Source organism: Haemaphysalis longicornis, unplaced genomic scaffold, assembly GCF_048455015.1.
Source record: "Haemaphysalis longicornis isolate Haplotype H1 unplaced genomic scaffold, Haemaphysalis longicornis Haplotype H1 scaffold_4, whole genome shotgun sequence".
Taxonomy (NCBI): domain Eukaryota; kingdom Metazoa; phylum Arthropoda; class Arachnida; order Ixodida; family Ixodidae; genus Haemaphysalis; species Haemaphysalis longicornis.
The window spans coordinates 102,770,751-102,792,318 of NW_027526361.1; the positions used below are offsets into that span (position 1 = coordinate 102,770,751).

Genomic DNA, 21,568 nt, shown 5'->3' on the forward strand with positions numbered 1-21,568 from the left:
AAACAACTGTGACGAAAAAGCATTGCCAGCACTTTCAGGGTAATGAATTGGATTCATTATATTGCTTTCGACACATTCACGTATGCAAATTGTCACTCGACTAAGAGGAATCAGATGCTCTAGCTCCGACTGTGAAGACAATTTCCGGATATAAAAATTGTTCCAAGTGCCACAGAAGTACTGCACATCTGCCAAACAAGACTTATATGATCAGCTGCTTCACCTTCACATCATTCTTGGAGGTAAAACAGTTCATATTGGATTGGCCTAGATATGGACCATAGTGATTGAAAAACTGGAGAGGTCCGACGAAACCGCGCTCTCTTTGCTATGAACTCCCAACTCAATAGTAGCACTGACACAACTACAAAAACTTTTAGCGTACAATTGTCAGCGTTTTGAAGGTCAACAGCAAAATGTGACTAGATCCTTTGATGTTTCCTGGATGTCGAAAACGTAAGATTTTAATATAAAAAACTACTGGAGGACCTCGCAGATGCAAGGTGTTCCACAACACCCAGAAAAACATCATCTTCAGGCTTGCAAGATACGAAGTGGTGCAACCATGGAAATCTAGGATCAAGGGTTCAGACAAGAATGTAAGAATTACAAGCCTTCGGAAGTTCTTTTACCTACTACCGAGCCTGTGAACCATCTGTTTTGACAGTTCACAAAGCATACGGTGCAGAAGTTCGGTTTAATAGAAGGAGGTTCATGCATAAATGAATAAACTTGAATTTGAGGTGTGTAGCAATTCAAAGGCTTCGGAACTTCCTTACGTATTGTCAAAAGAAAAAGAGGCTGTTGATGCTCTTCGCAGTTCAAGCACAGTTGACCTGAACGCTTCCTTGGATGCTGATAGTATCATTCCAGTAGGTGGGTGCTAAGCACAGTGTGAAACTGAGAAAATGCCGACGCGGTCAATAGTATCGACAGAAAATCAATAATTGTCTCTGCTAGTGGCTACAGCCCATGGTAAAGTTCTGCGTCAAGCCGTGAGAGACACGAAGACACAGCTTAAAGAAAAGTACTGGATGTACTGCAACAACTTGGCAGTGAGATAGCTGGTTACCGACTATATCGAAGTGTGTAAGTGCGCTGTTTGACATGATGATGCAAAACAGATGCGAAGAAAAATGGCCACCGATTGCTATGCTCCTTAATACAAAATTTGCGCGCAGCAGAAACTGCCATCTTCTCGGTCACAATGCATAGCTGCTGCATCTCAGGAAGTGATCGCATGATCAGCAAACACGCGGTGGCGCACTCTACTCCGCTGTTATCTCGTAGCGCATCCCCACCGCCAAGCATGCCGTAAATCGTGTTTGAACCTCCCACGCAAATGTGACGTGGTTCGTATGAGCCACGCAATGATGAGGACGCCAAAGGACCACTGCACGTGTATTAAGCAGCACATGATGGATGTCTGTGGCGCGGCCTCAGCATGTTGCCCTCCCGCTTACACTTTCGCCATACTTTCATCGTCCGCTTTCTGCGGGATCATCTTCCGTGGCCTCTTAGTTCACTCGTAGCACGTTGCCGCCAACAACCTCTCGCACGGCCTCTGCATGCCACCCTTACCCTCACATTTTTTTCGCTCTGTCATCAATGTTCCCTTTATTCGCTTGATTACAAGCCCAGCGACGCCGCCAATCCACAGTAACGTTTGCTTAAGTGCTGCACAGCACGACAGAGGAAGTGTAGCTTTTCACTACGTCTATCTCGCAACTTCACGTCAGACTGCACATACACACTTTTATGGAACCACTGATTAGTATCAGTAAGGCGAGTGGTCAATGGCTGCCTCCCACACAAGTGGTTAAGAGTCAGGCACAATGATTCTTTTTCTGATTCCCTTTCAAGCAACTGCCTATCAACAAATACCCTTGCAGTTTTACTGAAGGACGTCTTAGGCCAGCGTATGTCCGTAATTTACAGGTTACAGGCCACAGAATCACTGATAATGTACCTGCAACACACAGATAAGACCATTCTCTTAAATGGCTGATCTCATTTGTACGCATCAACTTCAACATTATACCCATCATATTTTTCGTTGTCACCCCATTCATCTGGCAATGTAATCACGCCATTTTAGTAACATCACCAGAAGTTATTAAAGGTTGTTTTCTCTTTGAGGTTTTTGGAGAGAACTCTGCTAAGCCTCTCTTCATAGTATCACCAAGCGGGGACTGAAAGTGCTACATTGCTCTCTTCAAATGCGCCACATCATCGTTCTCCACTAGGAGCTAGTTTCTTTGATCACATCAGAAGCCTTGCTGACCTTTTGGTGACTTGTTGCCCAGAGAGGTTTACCCCAGGTCTGGCACTCGGACAATGCCAGAACTTTTACAAAAGCCTTGGAAGACTTGAAGCAAGTATGCGAACACCGTCTGACCAAGATATCGCTATGTGTTTGGGCAACAAAGAAGTCAAGTGAAAATTCAGCGTCGCTAATGTTTCGTGGTAGGTGGTTATAGTGAGTGTCTGTTTACAAGTACCATTATACAAGCACTGTAAAAAATATTTGGAAGAGCTTAATCTTGGTTTTAAGACCTGTCTATGATGCCCACGGAGATAAAAACCATAGTGAGCTCCAAGGCTCTTGCTGTCGTCGAATCAGACATTGGCCAGCTGTGCACTCTGACTGCAGCCAATCTCCTCCTTGGTCGCAGGCTCACGCATGTGCCTAGGAAGGGAAGCACTTGGGAAGTGGACCAGCCCCTTTGTGCGCATAGATGCCATACGGCAATATCGATATTGGGAACGTTGGACGGAAAAACCGTGGACAAGCTGGATGAAATGCCTATTGCTGCAGGTTCAGTCTGCACGCTTCCTATGAAGGAAGACAACCACTAAAGCTGGCATATGGGATGCACAAACTTGCTATAGTGAGTCTAGGAGGCCTACAAAAGTGCTGATGGTCTTATCCCTTCTTGTGAGATCAACTTACAGAATGAACTTCGCAACAACCACAGACACACAGCAACATACCCTCTTAAAATGTGGGCCCAACCATCTTGAGACCTGGACGTGACGTGCAGAAATTACCATTGTCATGTTTCTCCGGAGTACATTTCTTACCAATGTGATTCTTACCATCGTCAGAAATGACCAGTGTAATTTTTGTTTGCTTCGTGGCCTGCCCTTCCCGCTGTCGAACACAGAAAAAGCGATCTGGGCAACTTTGAAACAAATGCTTTTCCTCTTTTTGGCGCCTGACCAGCTTCATTTCTCGGTTAGTGTTGGCTGTCGAGCACAGAGAAAGCGATCTGGGCAACATGCAAACAAATGCTTTTCCTCTTTTTGGTGCCTGACCAGCTTCATTTCTCGGTTACTGTTAGGTCTTGGTAAACAGACATAATGTGAACCTAACTACCCACTTGCGCCTTGGAGCAAAAACAAAAAATAGGAAACCACATTGAAAATGGGAGGCATCATTTTGTCTGATACATAAAACAAGTGCTTAGTAGCTGCTACTAAAAAAAATACTGAACCCCCCTCCTTCTCCTTCCTTTTTTGATGACGATTTCCGCTCATCTGTTCACTACATTTGCCAAATGCTGGAAATAAATGTCTGTGGGTAGTTGGCACCTATTTGGCTCCCATGTTTCTCATTTCTTCGAATGTTGGTGGCTGCAACCTAAAATTAACTGAAGAGATATAGAACAAGCACTGCAAATGAACTGTTGTTTACCAACAGAAGCCACAATTGTAGTGGGAAACTACAAGGAAGACAGAGTTTGTTCAAAGCAGGCACTTTGTAAGGTAATGCGCCAGCCTCGTCACAAGCAGCTCGAGACTGCTGCCTGCCACAGGTCCCACCCACAATCACACTTTGCAATCCAGCGAGGGGCAACTGTCACCCAGGTGGTGAGGCCAGGATGTGATCAGGAACGAGGAAATTTTCGCTCGGACCCTGGTTTCATTCATTAATAAAAAGGCCCCTCTTCGTGACCCCCAAACTGCTTGCATGCCCTTGCGTTGTCACAACTACCCCAGAGACTTTGCTCTCCTCCAGTCACACAGAACAAATGTTCACACACACATGACGGCTGTGCTCCTCCTCGTATGCCTTCTTGTGGCAACAGTGTGCGAAGGCCTTGGGGAACAAATAGGTCTCTCATCCGCGTGGGTGCGCACGTGGCTGTCCAAGGTACACTTCTTGACAAAGGCCCCGGGGCATAGGTTGCAGCAATAGGGGCGCTACCATGTGGATGTGCAGGTGGTCAATCAGGTGGACCCTGTGTATGAAGGCCTTACCGCAGTGGCTGCACTGGTAGGGGGCGCTCGCCTGTGTTCTTGCGAATATGGGTGACAAACCTGCCTTTGTGCACAAAGGCCTCGCCGCAGTGGCAAGGGCGGTCGCCCATGCGGATGCACGGTTGAGCGACACGGCTGCCCTTGTGTGCAAAGGCTGTGGTGCAGTGACTGCACTGGCAGGGGCTCTGGCCCTGGTGTGTGTGCACTGGTGGACCTCCAGCTTTCTCGGGGATGGCGCCACATAGCTGCAATGCTGGCAGTGCAGCTGCCGACAACCTAAGGGTGTGCCGCACTCCTTCTGCCACCTGTGGTCACCCACGGAGGGAGGAGAGGGGCAAGGACCTGCATGGGGGAAGGAGAAAACTCAACGCCCGAATTTCTGCACCACACACAGGGCAATCCACCAGCAGAGGCAGAAGGGGGCAAGAATAAGGAACATACAGAACAAACACAACAGAGGAAGGCGCGTCTCTGTTGGTGTGAGGACAGCCACTCAGCACATGCCTGATGTACCTGGCTCTGCCCGCAAAGCAAATGAACAAGGAAACGGTGCAGTTATCAACTTGGAGAAATTCCTGATCGCCCCCACGATACAATCCATAGGAAGTAACATCGAAGTCCAGCACAACACGGCTTTACGTATCGCTGACGACAGTGTCATGCTTTCTGCTCCTACCAGCGTGTTTGTCAAGGTAAAGAATAAATCATTTTATGACTGAGGGAATAGCCAAACGGAACATGAGGTTACTCCTGGATAAGGGTACCTGCATAGCGAAGGGAGTTGTCCAGCTGAAGAATGGGTGCACGTCAGTTTTGCTCACTAGTTTCTGCAATGAGCGTCGACGTTTTGTGAAAAACACCACTAGTGCGTTTATTGAAACCGCCAACGTCATGTGTCTAGCTGCACTGGGAACGGCACCATCTGATGCAGTGACAGCTGAAATTAACCAAAACTTCTCGGCTCCCAAAGGATGATTTAATGAGTCTGGTGCAAGACTTTACTGATCGTTTCCCCAAAACGTCTAAGGTCCACCAGACTTGTATAGCGAAGCACCGCATTATAACCGACGAATCCACCCAGCCTGTTCGTCAGCACCCATACAGGATGCCCCTAAAGAAGCATGAAGCAATTAAAAAACAAATGAAGGAAATGCTGAGCAACATTATTCATCCATCTAAACGTGCATGGGCCTTACCTGACATACTCGTCCGGAAAAAGGACACCACACTCCACATCTGCGTCGATTATACCAGACTGAACACTGTGACAAACCGCAACCATTATCCGCTCCCAAGAATGGATGAAACCTTGGACCGACTGTGCGACGCCAAATTATTTTTCTTGGACTTGAAATCTGGATATTGATGAACGTGACCGTGAGAACGTGACCCATTCGCGACAACAGACGGCCTCTACGAATTCAAGGTAATTCCTTTCGTCCTATGCTCTGCGCCGGCGACGTTCCAGCCCATAATGGATAGCATTCTTGCTGGGCTGAAATGGCAGACGTGTCTGGTATACCTAGGCATGGTTGTCTTCTCTAGCTCGTTTAAAGAACACCTATCACAACTGAGAAGTGTGCCAGAGGCCATCTGCTCTGCAGATTTAACCATCAAGCCCGAGAAGTGTCACCTGGGCTTCAAAGAACTCAAATTTCTTGGCCATGTCGTCAGTAAGACCTGCATTCAACCACACCCCTAGAAGACTACTGCCATCGCTTCATTTTTTCGACCTACCGATAAGAAGGCATAGAAGATGCTTCTTAGGACTTTGTGCCTACTACAGGCGATTTATGGAAGACTTTAGAATTGAAGTACTCCTCATGTGATTTAAAAAGATGACATTTCAGTCCTCTGGAGCAAAGACCAGCAAGGGGCATTTGACAAGCTGTGTAGCCCCATTCAAACTGCGCCAGTTAAGCCCATTTTGATGATGCCACCAATACGGCAATTCATACTAATGCCAGCAATGTTGGAATCGCTGCTATGCTTGAACAGTGGAAAGCTGGCGTGGAAAAAGTTGCAGCTTATGCTAGCCGCCCCTTTCCCAAATGGGAAGAAATTATTCGGCGACCAAGAAGGAATGCATTGCCATAATTTGGGTTAGCAAATTTCTTCCACACTTGCACGACAAGACTCAAAGCAGTAGGCAACCAGCATGTCCTCTGCTGTCTAGCAAAGCTGAAGGACCCATCGGGAAGACTTGGTCATTGCAGTTCAAGACTCCAAGACTACGACGTCACGGTCGTGTACAAGTTCGGAAACAAGCACAGCGATGCTGACTGTCACGGGCATCAGCTCCCACAGGCCCAACTGAGGGGGACGAGGACTTTCTCTTTTTTGGGATAATCCACAACGTTGACATGGCCGACTGCACGCTGCACGACACAGGGCTGCGTCCGCTTATCGATAGAAGGCTAAGAGGTATACCTCATATGCAAGACAGATCAGACTTCGAGTCCCCACATTCGAGAGAACAACAGAGGGACCCACCTGATAAACCTCCTCAAGCAACCGTTGGATCAACTAGGCAGCATGAAAGAGAATTACCACTAGACGTCATGGGATAATGGTAGCAGACACCCTTTGCCCCGTACAAGTCTTGAAGGCTTGTACAAACCAGGGAAGACACAAAGGGGGAATGATGAATATGGCAATGAGAGGATATGTTTGGTCACAGGACACCTGTACTTTCGCATTCATAATGTCAGGTGTCCTCAAAATTTTGTTTCTTCACGCAAACATAGTACATGATCAACACATACTAAATGTTCAAGCAATTTACTAAATTCTGTTGTCATGAACACTGTCAGCATTCGGCGGGCAAGATGATATAAGAATCATGAACAATGTCAGCATTCGGCGGGCAAGATGATATAAGAAAAATGGTACTTTTGAAGATGGTTTTCTTACTGAGAATATCAAAAAGAAAAACTTAAAACATGGCCTAGACATTACAAAACATTACATTTTGGCAGGCTGAGCATTTTGGTTAAATGCTCGCTTATTCTGCATTAGATGTCCACGTCTATTTTCAATATACATCTGTGCATGTTAGACACGGAGGCTTGATGAACTCCAAGCATAACAGATCGCACTGCCATAAACCGGAGCACGGCACCACCTAAGGTTTACTGTTAAAAAATGTAACGAATTGTTTGGATACTAGAAGAAGTAGTATCAACCACAAATTTACAGGAGCTGTACATTTCAGCAACAAGTGATGCAATGTTAGGCATGGATATCTTGTGGCGAAGCAATACCGCTGAATTTTAACGCATTATGGTCTTTGCACACATAACATAGAAGACCTGAAGGCGCAAATAGAAGAGTGGAGGGATCATTTAAATTGGGGGAAGAACTGCTTATACTAACGACAACATTTTGGAAGAAAGCAGCCACTAAGGGCTCCTGTGTCTCCATTGTCTCCTTCACTTTTTTCAGACAACGCATCTCTGAAAAGAGATCAATAAGCAGCCACTTGTTGAATGATTCAGGGAAACCGAATGTTAAGGTTCAATCAACTTTGAACAATAAAAATTGAAGAAGCACATCGACATAGAGCAATGCCATCTGACCATGGAAGTTTACGTAGGACATTTAGCAAATATATCAAAGATATAGAAACACAGCATAGTGGCAAAATATTTTTAGTATCATTATACCAGTGTTCTGTATCTGTCATTGAAATTCACGACACGAACCGTGCTATCGTTTTTTCATTACGATTTGTTCTCATTTGTTACGACAGCGGAAATAAACTTAATCACATAGTTGGCTGCAGTTCATGTTTGTTGTGTTTGCTCCCTCTGAGTATTTTTAGTTGCCCCTTAAAAGTACCTGTACAAGGACAACTGTGGACAAGCACTGGATGCCAACTGCTGTTTACCAACAGAAGGCATCATCACGGTCACATAAGAGACCGTGACGGTGTCTTGCACACCTATACATGGTGATGCATTGTGGCTCCCCCCTTTCACGAGGCGTGCATATTTTTCCTTGCACAAAGCGGCAGTGCTGCTCAAATGAGCACTCAATGGTGGTGGGCCGGCACTCAGCACAAAGCAGATGTGACCACCAGAGGACGCCACTGTCTGCCACAATTCCCACTTGCAATCACACTTCCCGCACTAGAGTAGAGCCATTGCCACCTGGCTGGCGAGGCCAAAGTATAAGGACATAATCTTAGCTTGGAGCCATGTCTCGCCGTAAGACAGAATAAGCTCTTAACGAGTCCTGCATGTGTTGGCGTGCTGCACGACCTTTCTCTGTAACGTCCCGTCATAAGGGCAAGGAGAACTGTGTACAAGCACTGAAGGCCAACTGCTGTTTACCGACAGAAGGCAACATCACGGTTACATAAGAGACCGACACACAGTATATGCACTTGCACACCTATACATGGCGACGCATTGTGGCTCTACCATTTCACAAGTGCATCTTTTCTTGCATCAGTCGGCTAAGCTGCAGTGCCCATTCAAATGAGCACTCCATGGTGGTGGGCCAGCCCTCAGCACAAAGCAGATGTGACCACCAGGGGAGGCCACTGTCTGCCACAAGATTCACCCACATTCTGCCTTCCCACACTAGACTGGAGCAATTGCCACCCGGCTGGTGAGGCCAAAGTGTGAGGACAAAATCTTAGCTTGGAGCCATGTCTCGTCGTAGGACAAAACGGGCTTTCTACCGATCCTGCACCTGTTGGCGTGCTCCTTCACCCTTCTACGTAACATTCCATAATGAGGGGCTCGACCCCCTCCGATTTCGTTGGAGTGAGTGTCTGCACACAAACCTGGCTAGGGCCTTCCCGTCCTGCTGCACTACTGGTGGTGGTTGTGCGCCTTCTGCTCGTGTGCCTTCTTCTGGGGGCGGTGTTTGAAGGCCTCGGGGCAGAAGCGGCAGTGGAAGGGCCTCTCCCCTGTGTGGCTGCGCACGTGGCCGACCAGGGCATTAACCTGAGTGAAGGCGCTGGGGCACAGGTGGCAAAGGAAGGGGCGCTCGCCCGTGTGGACGCGCAGGTGGGTGACGAGGTTGCCCTTCTCGATGAAGGCCTTGCCACAGTGGCTGCACTGGAAGGGGCGCTCGCCTGTGTGTATACGCTGGTGCCTCTTCAGCTTGCTCGGACATTGTGTGGTGTAGCTGCACTGCTGGCAGCACCGCTGCCGACAACCTGGTGGGGAACCTCGCTGCGCCCCGTGGCCGCCTGAGGAGGAGGAAGGGGAGCCTGCAACAGGGATGGTGGGCAAGCACTGAGACCTTCAAGCAGTGGCAGTGCCTCAATGAAATGGAAGGGGAAAGAACGAGCACAAAAGGGGAGGGAATGAGTTCTACAGGTGCCAGGCGAGTTGCTCTCTGCAAGCCCACGGATGAGCCCTCTCCCTTTTTTTCCTGGCTCACCAGTCGTTCGTTCGGGAGGCTTTCAAAATATTTAAATCGTAATCTGTTCGTAACAAGCACATAAAAAATGTGCCCATGTACTATTTCCAGATGGTTAGGCAGCAAAGGTGTGACGCGTTGCTAGTATTTACTTGCGTGAAACTCCTTGTGGTTCACTTGTGGGTACACGCAGGTCGAAAAATCCCCATTTTTGGGAAAATATGTATTTTTTGTTTTTACATAAATCATCTTTGATTATTTCTCTTTCATGGGAAAAACAAAATAACGAGATACAAACGAGAACTAAGCAAAATACGTGTCTGATTGATTCATGGTGACCCAAGAAATCACATAATGAAGCCGAATTTTGGCCATCTTTCAGAGTTTTTGCCACACGGCAGCATGGCAAGCCACCTTTTTGGTCGCTTGAAAGGTAGATCAAGCCTTCTCTCGAGCCACTTGCCAGCTTCGCATCTCCATGTAAAAAATAAAAGAAATACTTCTTCCTGGCCATTTTGAGAGCTCCTACTGGGTATTTAAATCATGTGATGCGAAATGGGGATCGCCACTGCCTGCCGCCACTTGTGAGGCCTGAAATTTTCTCTGTTCTGTGGAGCCGTGCACATCATCTAACTCGCTAGCTTCGCGCATCACATCATATCATTTCTATATCCTTATCGTGAGTGGTAAGAAGCATCACTTTTACCAACGGAAGTCCCACACTTCATGCCCGTATGAGGGAAAGCGCAAGCAGTGCAAGATTGCGACGGCCACGGAGAACGTCGGCACAGCGAGGGCAAACATGACACGCTTCCAAGCACTGCAAGCACACCTCAATAAGGAGGGGCTGATTTTATCAGCGACGTTGTTGTGAACTGGCCAGCTGGGAAGATTACCACTTCAGCTTGGCCAAAATGTCCGCGCTCTTTCCGATTTCGGTTTCAAAATTTTAGATTTTTTTATGTAGGCCTTGCATACGCATATTTCAGCTGTCATTATATGTATCCTGCAGTTTTTTTATGCAGGCTATATAAAAATATGGTTTTCAAGACGTAGAAACTGAGTGGAGTGGGCCTTAAAAGACAGTCTTTCTTAGTTACCTAAGGACCCCATTTTTTTTATCTGTACATCCCTCGACACAGTCTTCCAGCCAAAAGTTGAAACCATTTGTAAAAATAAGATATATATTAGCTGACCCCTTCCACACAACTAAGCCTGCAGGCATAAGTAATATATGCTCTCATTATTTACTGCAAAGGAAACCTCGGGCACCATTTGAGTCACAATGTAAATAAACAGCAGGACCCTTGTTCTTTGAATAAGGAATAGACCCCGGGTTGGTTTTGATATCCAGGAAAAAATCAGACCGTTAGCAATGGGCGAAGGATGACTTTAGCATGTGTGAGATAAAAGCAACCACAAAAAAATAGACCGTGCATTAGTGCTGTTCAAGGCAGGGCAGGAAACAAAAGATAAAGAAAAGGGTGTGCACTGACCCAACAGATAGGGGCAAGCAGTGTGATGGCGGAAAAATTGAATTGCATTGAACAAACTTCTGTTCAACTCTTTGCAACAGGAGCGAGAGGGGACGGAATTGCGTGAGGGGTTGGAGCAAAGAAGGAGCTACGGGGATGGGGTGGCTGACGACAATAGCCTTTAAACCCCCTTTGCAGTGAAGCGACCAGATACAGGGCTATGTTTTTGGCAACTGTTTGGGAGCCTACAAAGAAAAATTGCGTTTAATTCACTTTGAACAAATTAATCAGATTAGTTTCTATCCACGGTAGTCACGTCACGAATTTGCTAACACAAAGTAGTCCGCAAAATGAACTTAGATACAAAAGCAAAATACTGCAGATCCTATTTGTAACACCATTCGATTCAGACGCGATTCCCTCCAATGCCTGAATCGGAGCACGGTGCGCTGCACCAAAGCGCTCGATTCGCTGCTGCAGGAATGGTGCCATGCACCGCATCCCTCGATTGCTCACGGTGCAGCCCCGGTGCAGAGAACTGGTGCACCTGCTACGGAAGGTGCAGCGATTCGGTGCCATGAGCGCGCGCTGTAGTTGGGTGTTGTGGGTTGGCAGGCGGCTACTGGTAGTTGCGGCGACCACATGAAGATGTACGTCAAGCTCAAAGACACGTGGGATGAACTTCGCATTGTACGGTACATCCCAGATGGCCGAAAACATCCACTTGTGGAGGACGACAGGCAAGGATGATTAGCAGACGACAATGCCTGCACCTCGCTCGATTGTAAACCCGCAGGGGCACTGCTGACGGTGCAGCTGTGGTGCACGGCACCGGCACCACAAAAATTTCTCTGCACCGTTGCCATACACTGCTTCTGAATCGAATGGAGCTTGTGGCTACATTATGAAGTGTCTGATGCGCGATTATTTATTTAGTTAGCAAAGTCCAGAGTCTCGGCTTATTTGCAGCACATGGGAGAGCAGAAAACCTCACACACACACCATGGCGACCCCTTATTAGTTTTAAACCTGTTTCCGTGCTGTATCAGCCAAAACTAAGCCTTTTCCTTGTTACAATGGACTGCTTATATAAAGGCACCAGTCAACTTCGTAGGTAAAAAAACCCGGTGTCGCCATGTTGAAAAGATAGCGTGCAACGTGGCTGACAGGTGGTTCACACACACCCCAAAGAAAGGTCGGTATCTCAGGGAATACAAAAAAGTGAATGAATGCTCAAATTGACAGCACACTTTCCAGGATAGCTCCCATAAACAAAGTAGAGCAATTGAGTCGAAAAAAAAATTGAGTAAATGCGAATGTGGGAGGGAGTCAATCCCGGGGCCTCTGAAATTCAAGAGAAGCAGGCATCCCCAACGCCACAGTGGCTCAATAGCTCTAGCTAACCAAAAAGGTGAACCTACTGAATGCATTGTGGCCTTTGACTTGGAAGTGCACATTATAAACATGTACCAAGGCCAAAATTTGTACTTCGGGCATGCTGATTATGAAACTAACAATCAAGCGAGTAACAATGTGCGTTTCTGCGAAATGCCTGCACTCGGTGAACAATAACAGTGCCATCATGCATCATCTACTGAAACCTGAAATCATGTGATACCATCAGATGGTGGCAAGCAGTGCGTATATGGGAAAAGAGAAAGGTGCAAGGGGGAAATGATAATGAATGGGCATATTTGCAATGACACATTAATGCGTTCGCATTCACTACACCATAAGGTGTCCCAGCAGTTTTGCCTTTGTTCGGTGCATGTTAACCATGCTAGCCAGCCTTTAAATTTAGTCCCGAGGTCATGGCATACAGTTGTCATGGACAATACCAGCAATCCAGCAGGCAGGATGGTAGGAGGAAAGAAGCACTTTCAACTGCACTTTGCCCATTAAAAAGGAACGTAAATCACCCATAAAGCCCTAAAAAATGGCTTATAAATTTAAAACGACAATTTTTACAACTGACCGAAGCCTCCCTTAGGGATGGGAAAGAAATTAGACTATCAACCTGATGTCAAATAGGTATGCCGTGGTAAGTACGGGTGTAAAGTGTTAAATCAACTAAAAATTTATCTTTGACACACGGCATTGTTAATACACCACATAAGCACACACTTTGTCAAAATTTTCTAGGCCAATCCTAGGCCTTCTCTACCACAAACAATTCAAAAAAAGCTTTACCTTTAAATGTGACAATAATGTTTTATGTCAGCAAGAAAGAAAGGTGTTTTCTCTAGTTTTCGGGCATAAATCATTTCAGCTTCACTCAGAATGTAAGCTTGAACATTGAATTTTACGCGGCCTGCACGCTTTCAGCTTGATCTAGAAAATTTTAGCAAAAACTGCACATCCACTGAGCAACAGCTGAGCACATCCCATATTCGGAAGATAACAACCACAGCCGCATCAGGTGGCAAATAAGGGGCACTGAACAAGGTCCAAGAATGGGAAATGACACAGCAGTTCATAACAAATGAGCGACAAGCTCAAGCAGTGACGAAGGTGGCAGCAATGATTTGTGCACCATTATCAGTGTAACCAAATGTTGCTAGGACCATCACATGCAACACAAGAAATTTCGAAGCATGGCTCTCTTTCTGGGCTGAACAGCTGGCCTGTTCTTTCTCAACAGAAAATACAGCTAGGCTCAGATGCTTGGTAGGACTAAGGGAGACCGGCAGCAGATGATTTGACTTCTTGGTCACGCAAAATGAACTTGATTATCATGGCCAGGTCAGAATGCAGATGGCGGGCCTTCAGCATGATTTTTTCGTCCCAGTAGCTCCGGTGCTCGCCAAAGGGGTTGATGCCTGCATATGTGGAGCATGAAAAGCATGCTTAAGTTCTGCGAGTCACAAAGCTAAATCTACAAGCCGCTGGACGGACTGAGGTGCTTTCATGCCTGCTCGATAATTCAGAATTCCAACAAGCACTTCCATATGGAAGTGGCGTTTTGTGTACATGAGTCTGTGGGTGCTCGACTGTCGAATGAATTGAGACACCTACTGAGAGAGCATGCTGTTCAGGAGAGCGCAGAGCTTCTTCGTGCTACTAGCTCTGAAATGACACTGGAGAGACCATCGGTAATATGATGCACCAGACACGTTTCGTTATTACCAGCAGTTTGCTGACAGTTTAGTTTGCATTGTGGGTTCTGGAAGTGTGTATTTCGCAAAAAATGCACTAAAATGAATCACGTCCATCGAAACTTACCTTTTGGAACACGCTGGCAACAAATACAGCGCAACTGAGTCATAGCGATTTAAATGATTATGACCGATTTGATGAAGAACCCCAATAGAACCTCGCACAAGACCTTTGGACGGAGTGTGAACAATGGGTACAACACATCACACATGCATATTTCACTCAAGCGAAAATATGGCGAGAATAAAAATAATAAGAGCTGCGAGGGAGAGGGTGCCCTGGAGACAGCAATGGATTGACAAAAACCCACGAGACTTAATTAGCTCTCGTAGACAAGTCTCGTTTTACGGAAAAGTCAAGGCACTGGTCTCAGAGCATTCAATGCAGATCAGCCACCGCGGAGAGATCTTTAGTGCCTGCTGTGGCACCTCGAGTACGCCGCAAGGGCCCACCGCTGACCAATTGAGGATGCATTGTGGTCGCTTAGGGAAGTGCTTCTTTGGTGCGCTGGTATCGTTGGAGACGCCCCACGTCAGGCCTTGGGACCACGGCGAGGTTCTGTGCCTCGACTTGGGCCTGAACCGCGAGCCACCCTGAGGTGACGAACGGAATGGCCACGGCTTCCCGGAATGCGGGAGGTTCGACAAGACACTCGGGAGTCGGCAAGGGTATACATCTGGCATTCAGGACTCTGGAGCCTGGAACACCCCACCGACCTTGACAACATTCCAAAAAGCCCAAGCTCGATTGTGTGGCACATACCCAATCAGGGGATCGACCAAGCATTAGAAGTTGGAGAAGAAAAAAGTTCTTTCTCTAATTACGGGGCACTGTATAAAGATAAATTTACAAGGCTACAAATGATTTTCGATTGATCAATTAGGAAAGAAAGAATGAACAATTCAAAGTGAGAGTAAATTATATAAGTGACAGTAAATTATATAACTGCAAATTGTACAAACAATCGATTACAATTCCCAATAAAGCTCAGGAGGGAAGAGCAAACATCCCGGTGGCTCAGCCCCATCTCAGAAGCCCCCAATGAAAGTAATGCCACCGCTGACATGGCAAACCCAAGGCAGCGCAGCAGCACTTCAAGCTTAGACCAGAAGCTGGTAAATGTTGACACGATCAGGGGTGAGACAGCTGAATCAGATTTGGGAGCAGTTTTTGGAGCAGCGAAATCTCAATTTTGGAGCAGAAGAACCTGGATTTGGAGCAGAAGAATGCCATTTATTATGTCACTAAGGAGCCTAAAAAATCAAACTTTTGGCAACTCGGGGGAGAAAATGCACATTTCAATCGGTTTTGAACGTACATAACACTGGAACAGCCTTTCAATAAAGTATTTTATGCCAGAGTATACGAAGGTACGAACTGCACTATATTTTTAGAAGCCATTTTTAAATTCTTGTGTAGATTTACTAAAGGTTCTATGCATAGATAGCGTGGAGTGCCGTTGTTAATATTGAATTGATAAAGTAAGCAATCATAAGGCATTTTTAGTATCATGTGAATGCCGAAATTATTGTTTTCGTAATCCCAGACTCCGCTTTACGCACGAGTGCAGAGCCACAGCAAAAGCTGCGCAGAGATGTGACAGTTGTCGCACACCACTAGCCCTCCCATTTCAATCCCCAAGGTGCGCGTTGACTACGATAGTTATTTTAATAACGTTGGTATGTCTAGCCACCTCCCTTTTGGCATTAAATTTCACTTCAGATAAATGGCCCATTATTACTAGCTTGCAATAATAGCCCATCCCTCTATCAGACACTGCTTGTATATTTTGCGGCCACGTAGCCAGCGCTGCCACTTCTGAAGTGTCGATCATCCCATTCCGGCCGTTCGCAAGCTCGCTGTCAAAGGCACCAATAACTCAGCGTTTTATAACGCCGCAATAAGTCCGAAATTTCACTTCAAGCACACACCGCTCCTCACACTCAAGGTCGAAACACGACGAATTCGCGAGCACCACATTCTTTTTAATGAACTCCCGTCTTTTAAGTCATGCAACTTCCCGCAACAGATCAAAACGACTAAAAGTAAACCAAGCCAGCTCCATAACCACGGTAAAACTCTGTGAAGAGCACTCTGCCTGAACCTTGAGCAACTGCTTCGCCCGACAACCATGTTTTCCAATCTTCACAACACCAAGATGGCGACGCCCAGTAATGTCGTTCCGGTGATACGGCGCTCCAAACATTGCTGTTTTTCAACTTACACAAGTAGTTTGTCGCCTCAGCGCACAAGTACTTTTTCTACTGGACTTTGCTATGGTTTTCAATGAGAAAATTTTAAAAACGCACAGAATATAACATGTGCAACCCGACATTGCGACTTTCGAAAAAACTATATCGGGAACAATTTTATGCGGGTTTTTTTATTGAATGATCAATCAATTAAACCTTTACAAACAGCATCACCTTGGGGGTGCTGGAAAATTATGCTGTCAGTACGTATTTTTCCCTATTGAAACTGACGGGAGCGTTAAAATCCTTGGTTCTCAGACTGTTTTGGAGTAGTTTGGCACATTTTTTGCAATTTTCAAGCTTTTGGAGCAGCCTGGCGCAGGAAAACAAATTTGTATCAAGTCTGCGGAATATGCGCAGCTGTCTCCCCCTGCACGATAGTACGAAATGGTCTATGGACTCCTCTTCATAGGGACCGGGCAGCTGGACAGGTGGCGCCACCACTCGGCACTCCCCTCGTTACTGGAATGAGCCGGTGCATTGAACTACGCAGCCTCCCATTGTTTTTGCCATGTTTGCTTCGGTGCTTTGAACGTTTTGGTGGTGTTGTGAGCGGATATGTGAGAAGAAACGAAGTCTAGACAGATGTGTTGGGTTCTTAGATGCAATAAAGGCTATGTAAAATTGTCAGACGCTTCTAAAGTTGGGTGTGGGCTAGAATGACCCCAGTGCTTTTTGCAGCAATCTACACTTGGCTCCACCTGTTCTGAGTACTAATAAAACTACTATTGTTAGTATTCGTTTCTGATTAAATATGTAGCAGCATTATCATCATCACCACAGCAGCGCCCATCATCATCACCTATGCTCCGTCATCATCATCATCTACCACGGGTGCTTGCGTGAGCAGTCCGAGCCACGTGCAGAGAATAAAAATCAGGTTCCTGTTGCGGCAAGACGTCTGGTGCCGTCTCTCTCGCCTGATCGGCGCTCAACAATTGGTGACCTGGACGTGATTCGATTACCGTTGCCTGTCACCGGGCAGAAAGTGGAGCCATGGCTGACGGCGACCAGAAAATCGCCACATCTACCGCCACGCCCCTGCTGCCCCCATATTGGGATCAAAATCCTACTACCTGGTTCCTGCAGGTCGAGTGCTGTTTTGAGCTGGCCAAGATTACGTCGCAGTTGAAGTCTGCCACGTCATCACGTCTCTTCCGGCCACTGTGGTGGATGAGGTTGCGGACATTGTAGCTGCGTTTACTGCCGCTCTACTGGCAAGGCCACACGACCAGCTTAAAGCGGCCTAGCTCAAACGGACTGCCCTGTCTGAGCACTCGCGGCAAGTGTTGTCCATGGAAGAGCTCGACGACCGGCGCCCGTGCCAGTTGTTACGACACATACGGCAACTTCTTGGCCCTAGTGCACACACCATGGACGACGCTTTGGTGCACGAGCTGTTTCTTCAGCGCCTTCCAGCTATCGTGCAGATGGTTTTGGCCGCTTCCTCCACAACAGATTTGAATGCGCTTGCTGCCTTGGCTTACAAGATGATGTGGACATTGTGGCGCCACCCCATCAAGTTGCCTCCACTGCCGCGCTCTCATTTGTCAAGTTACGCTACAAACCCACGATACGCTCCATCCGATGTGGACCGGCTGTGCTACCGCCTCGACCAGCTCGTTGTGGCCCGTACGAGCAGGGGTATCTCTACACCGGGCAGGCGCTGACGCCAATCACCTTCGGCCGAGCGTTTCCACCGTAGCTCTCCAGGAACAGGCCTTTGCTATTACCACCCTAACTTTGGCGACTAGGCTCGCCACTGTCGGCTTTCATGCTCCTGGTCGGGGAAACCGCATGGCCGACCACTAACGGCCACCAGTGGAAGGCCTCAGTGAGTGCCGCCTTTTCTATGTAGTTGACCGTACAACTGGACAAAGGTTCCTGGTTGATACGGGAGCCCAGGTCAGTATCCTGCGCGCTACACGGGTGGAGCGCTCGTCCACCTCGGCGATCATGTACCTCCAAGCTGTAAATAGTACCAGGATCCCCGTGTACAAGCAGCGCTCAGTCCCGCTGAACCTGGGACTCCGCAGAGCGTTTCGATGGATTTTCATGGTGGCTAACGTCGGTTGTGCGATCACCGGAGCCGATATTCTCACGCATCATGGCCTCCTTGTCGATGTCAAGCGGCGACATCTCCTCGATACCACCACATTTCTTTCCATACAAGGCATTGCTGCGCCAGCGACTACAGATGTGGCACGTTCTTTCGCCATTGTCGCCGAAGGGCCATTCGCGGCCTTGCTGCAGGAGTTTCCAGAGTTGACATCGCCACCCGACTGGAATAAGCCCGTCAAACATGACGTTCGTCACCACATGCCCACGAAAGGCCCCCCTGTCTTCTCTCGGCCCTGACGGCTTGCCCCCAACAAAGACAAGGTCACCCGTGAAGAGTTTGATCACATGTTGGAGCTCAGTATCATAGGCCCAACCTCAAGCAGCTGGGCCTCGTCATTAATGTGTCATCGTCATCAATGTGGCGAAAAGTGAGTTCGGAGTGTCATCGCTCGAATTCCTTGGCCATCACCTCGACTCCACTGGCATCAGACCTCTTTCTACAAAAGTCGAGGCCATAAGAAATTTCCAAAACTTCGTCAGTTCCTCAGCATGGTGAATTTTCACCGCCATTTTATACCACGCTAACTGTGCCACGCTACACGCGCCATTAGACAACCTCCTTGGTACTAAATCTGGTGATTCTGCACTGCCTTGGGACCAAGCTGCTGAAGAAGCGTTCTTGACCATCAAGAGTGCCTTAGTGGTTGCCGCTCTCTTGCTCCATCCAAAAGCAGATGCCCCGCTCGCGCTGATGACCGACGCATCCAGTATCGCGGTTGGTGCCGTACTTCAGAAATGGCTCAATGACAGCTGGCAACCTCTTGCCTTTTTCTCTAGGTGTCTCACTGCTACACAGACATGCTACAGCGTGTTTGGCCGAAAGCTACTCGCTATCTATCTCGCTGTGCGCCACTTCCGCCATCTCGTCGAAGGCAGGCCCTTTACTATCTTCACGGATCACAAGCCCGACTTATGCCTTGGAGCATAGTCACTCTCTTTATATGCCTCGCGAGGTACAGCAACTTGCGTTTGTGTCTGAGTTCACAACGGACATTCGGCACATCAGCGGCAGCGCCAACATCCCCGCAGACACTCTTAGTCGCATCGACACGGTCGTGTCACCGTCGCCTCATCAGCCACTTGACCTTTCAAGGTTCTCCAGGCTTCAGGCCTAGGACCCAGAGCTGGCCCACTTCCGGGCATCTCCAACAACCCTGAAGCTCAAAGAGGTCACCCTTAAGGGGGGTGACTGTCGTGTACGACCTGTCCACTTCTGTTCCTCGTCCTTTTGTCCTCTTGGATATGCGGAGGCCAATTTTCCACACGCTGCACAACATGGCGCATGCTGGTGTTCGTGCCACTCAACGCATCGTCTCGTCGCGCTTCATATGGCCTCGCAAGAGCGCCAACATTAAGGACTGGGTCCGTGCCTGTGCCTCTCGTCAACGAGCCAATGTCATGCGCTATCCAGTTCCTCCGGGTCAACGCTTCCTCCAACCCAGTGAACATTTTGCGGTGGTCCACATCGACATCATCAGACCGCTGCCAACCTGTCAAGGTTTCTGCTACCTGTTAAAACACGTTGACAGGTACACGCGATGGCCCGAAGCGATGCCAATCCCTGACATCACGGCTACCACAGTTGCCGTAGCGTTCGTCTCCACTTGGGCCTCACGGTTAGGTTGTCCTACAACCACCATCACGGATCATGGCCGGCAATTTGAATCATCCCTCTTTACCGAGCTTCTCCACCTGCTTGGGACGACTCGACTCCACACGGCCGCATATCACCCCCAGAACAACAGGCTGGTGGAATGCTTTCATCGCCACCTCAAGGTAGCTCTTACTGCTCACGAGACGCCATCCGAGTGGGTCCAGCACCTTCCGCTGACTCTTCTGGCTATTCGATGTGCCCTGAAGACAGACTTCTCCTGTTCCAGTGCAGAACTCGTTATTGGTTCGACACTCCGGCTCCCTGGTCATTTCTTCGACTTGCCAGCACAGTCATTGCCTACCAGCGACTATTTGCAAATACGCATGCTATTTCGGCAACTTCAACCTCAGCCTACACTACCTTCCCCGCTGAGAGATGTTTACATCATGTCGGACCTTCGCAATGCCACCCACGTTTATGTGCGCAATGATGCTGTTCGCAGGCCACTCCAACCTCACTACGCCGGCCCTTTCCCGGTACTACAGCGACACTTGTAAACGTACCTCGTGGACATGAACGGCCGCCCTGACACCATTCACCTCGAGAGGCTCAAGCCTGCCTATATGGCTAACGCTGCTCTGGATCCTCCTCAAGAGCCTCTACATACAGGCGTGCCTCAAGCGTCCGAAGTGCATTCCGCAGCCCGCCACGTTCATTGGCATGTGCCGCCCGTCAAAGACCACCACAGACAATTGCGCCGGACATTCCCACGTATTCAACGACCTTCAGCCGCTCCCCTTTGCTATGTTCCGACTTCCTTACCGCGCTTTGCGCTCGGGGGGGACCCTTGTGGCGGCATCATCATCACCACACCAGTACATATCATCGCCTACGCTCCATCATCATCATCTACGTGCTTGCGTGAGCAGTCCGAGCCACGCACCGAGAATAAAAATCAGGTTCCTGTTGCGGCAAGATGTCTGGTGACGTCTCGCTCGCCTGATCAGCGCTCTACAAATACACTAACGGCTATGTAAACTATTTCACGCTCCCAAGTTTCGGAATGGGCTACATTGACATGAGAACTTTTTGCAGCTCTCTGTGCCTGGCTTTGCACGATCTGAGTAGGAATAAAACTATAAATATTAGTATTAATATCTACCACTTCAAATTATCTTCATTGGTTTCAATGGCTACGGTTTCCACGCCAGCCTTAACGGTGGGATACCCCGACACGTGTGCTTTGAAAAGAAAGGTACTTACATACGAGACTGATTACAGTGTGGCCGTGGAAACGACGTGGCAGTTTGCACTTTGTTTCTGTAACCGTG

The 21,568-nt window shown here is 48.0% G+C and overlaps 1 protein-coding gene across 1 annotated transcript; it reads right to left on the reverse strand.

Annotated features, from left to right (window-relative positions):
* Positions 1 to 9,059: 9,059 nt before the first annotated feature.
* On the reverse strand, positions 9,060 to 20,407 carry LOC144179901 (uncharacterized). The gene is made up of 3 exons (XM_077708324.1): positions 20,323 to 20,407; positions 13,878 to 13,933; positions 9,060 to 9,512 (listed from the first exon to the last, which is right to left on the reverse strand). Exons 1-3 carry the CDS (start codon positions 20,405 to 20,407, stop codon positions 9,084 to 9,086), a joined length of 570 nt encoding a protein of 189 aa, XP_077564450.1. The 3' UTR covers positions 9,060 to 9,083.
* Between the last annotated feature and the right edge of the window lie 1,161 nt (positions 20,408 to 21,568).

What these genes read in the sequence shown, in the direction of transcription:
- LOC144179901 (XM_077708324.1), bottom strand. Translation starts at nt 20,407, where the DNA reads ATGAAAGCATTCCACCAGCCTGTTGTTCTGGGGGTGATATGCGGCCGT. An exon ending in CAAGCAGGTGGAGAAGCTCG is followed by an intron (nt 13,934 to 20,322) that starts GTAAAGAGGGAT and finishes CCACATATGCAG; the next exon opens with GCATCAACCCCTTTGGCGAG. An exon ending in ACGAAAAAATCATGCTGAAG is followed by an intron (nt 9,513 to 13,877) that starts GCCCGCCATCTG and finishes TGAAGGTCTCAG; the next exon opens with TGCTTGCCCACCATCCCTGT.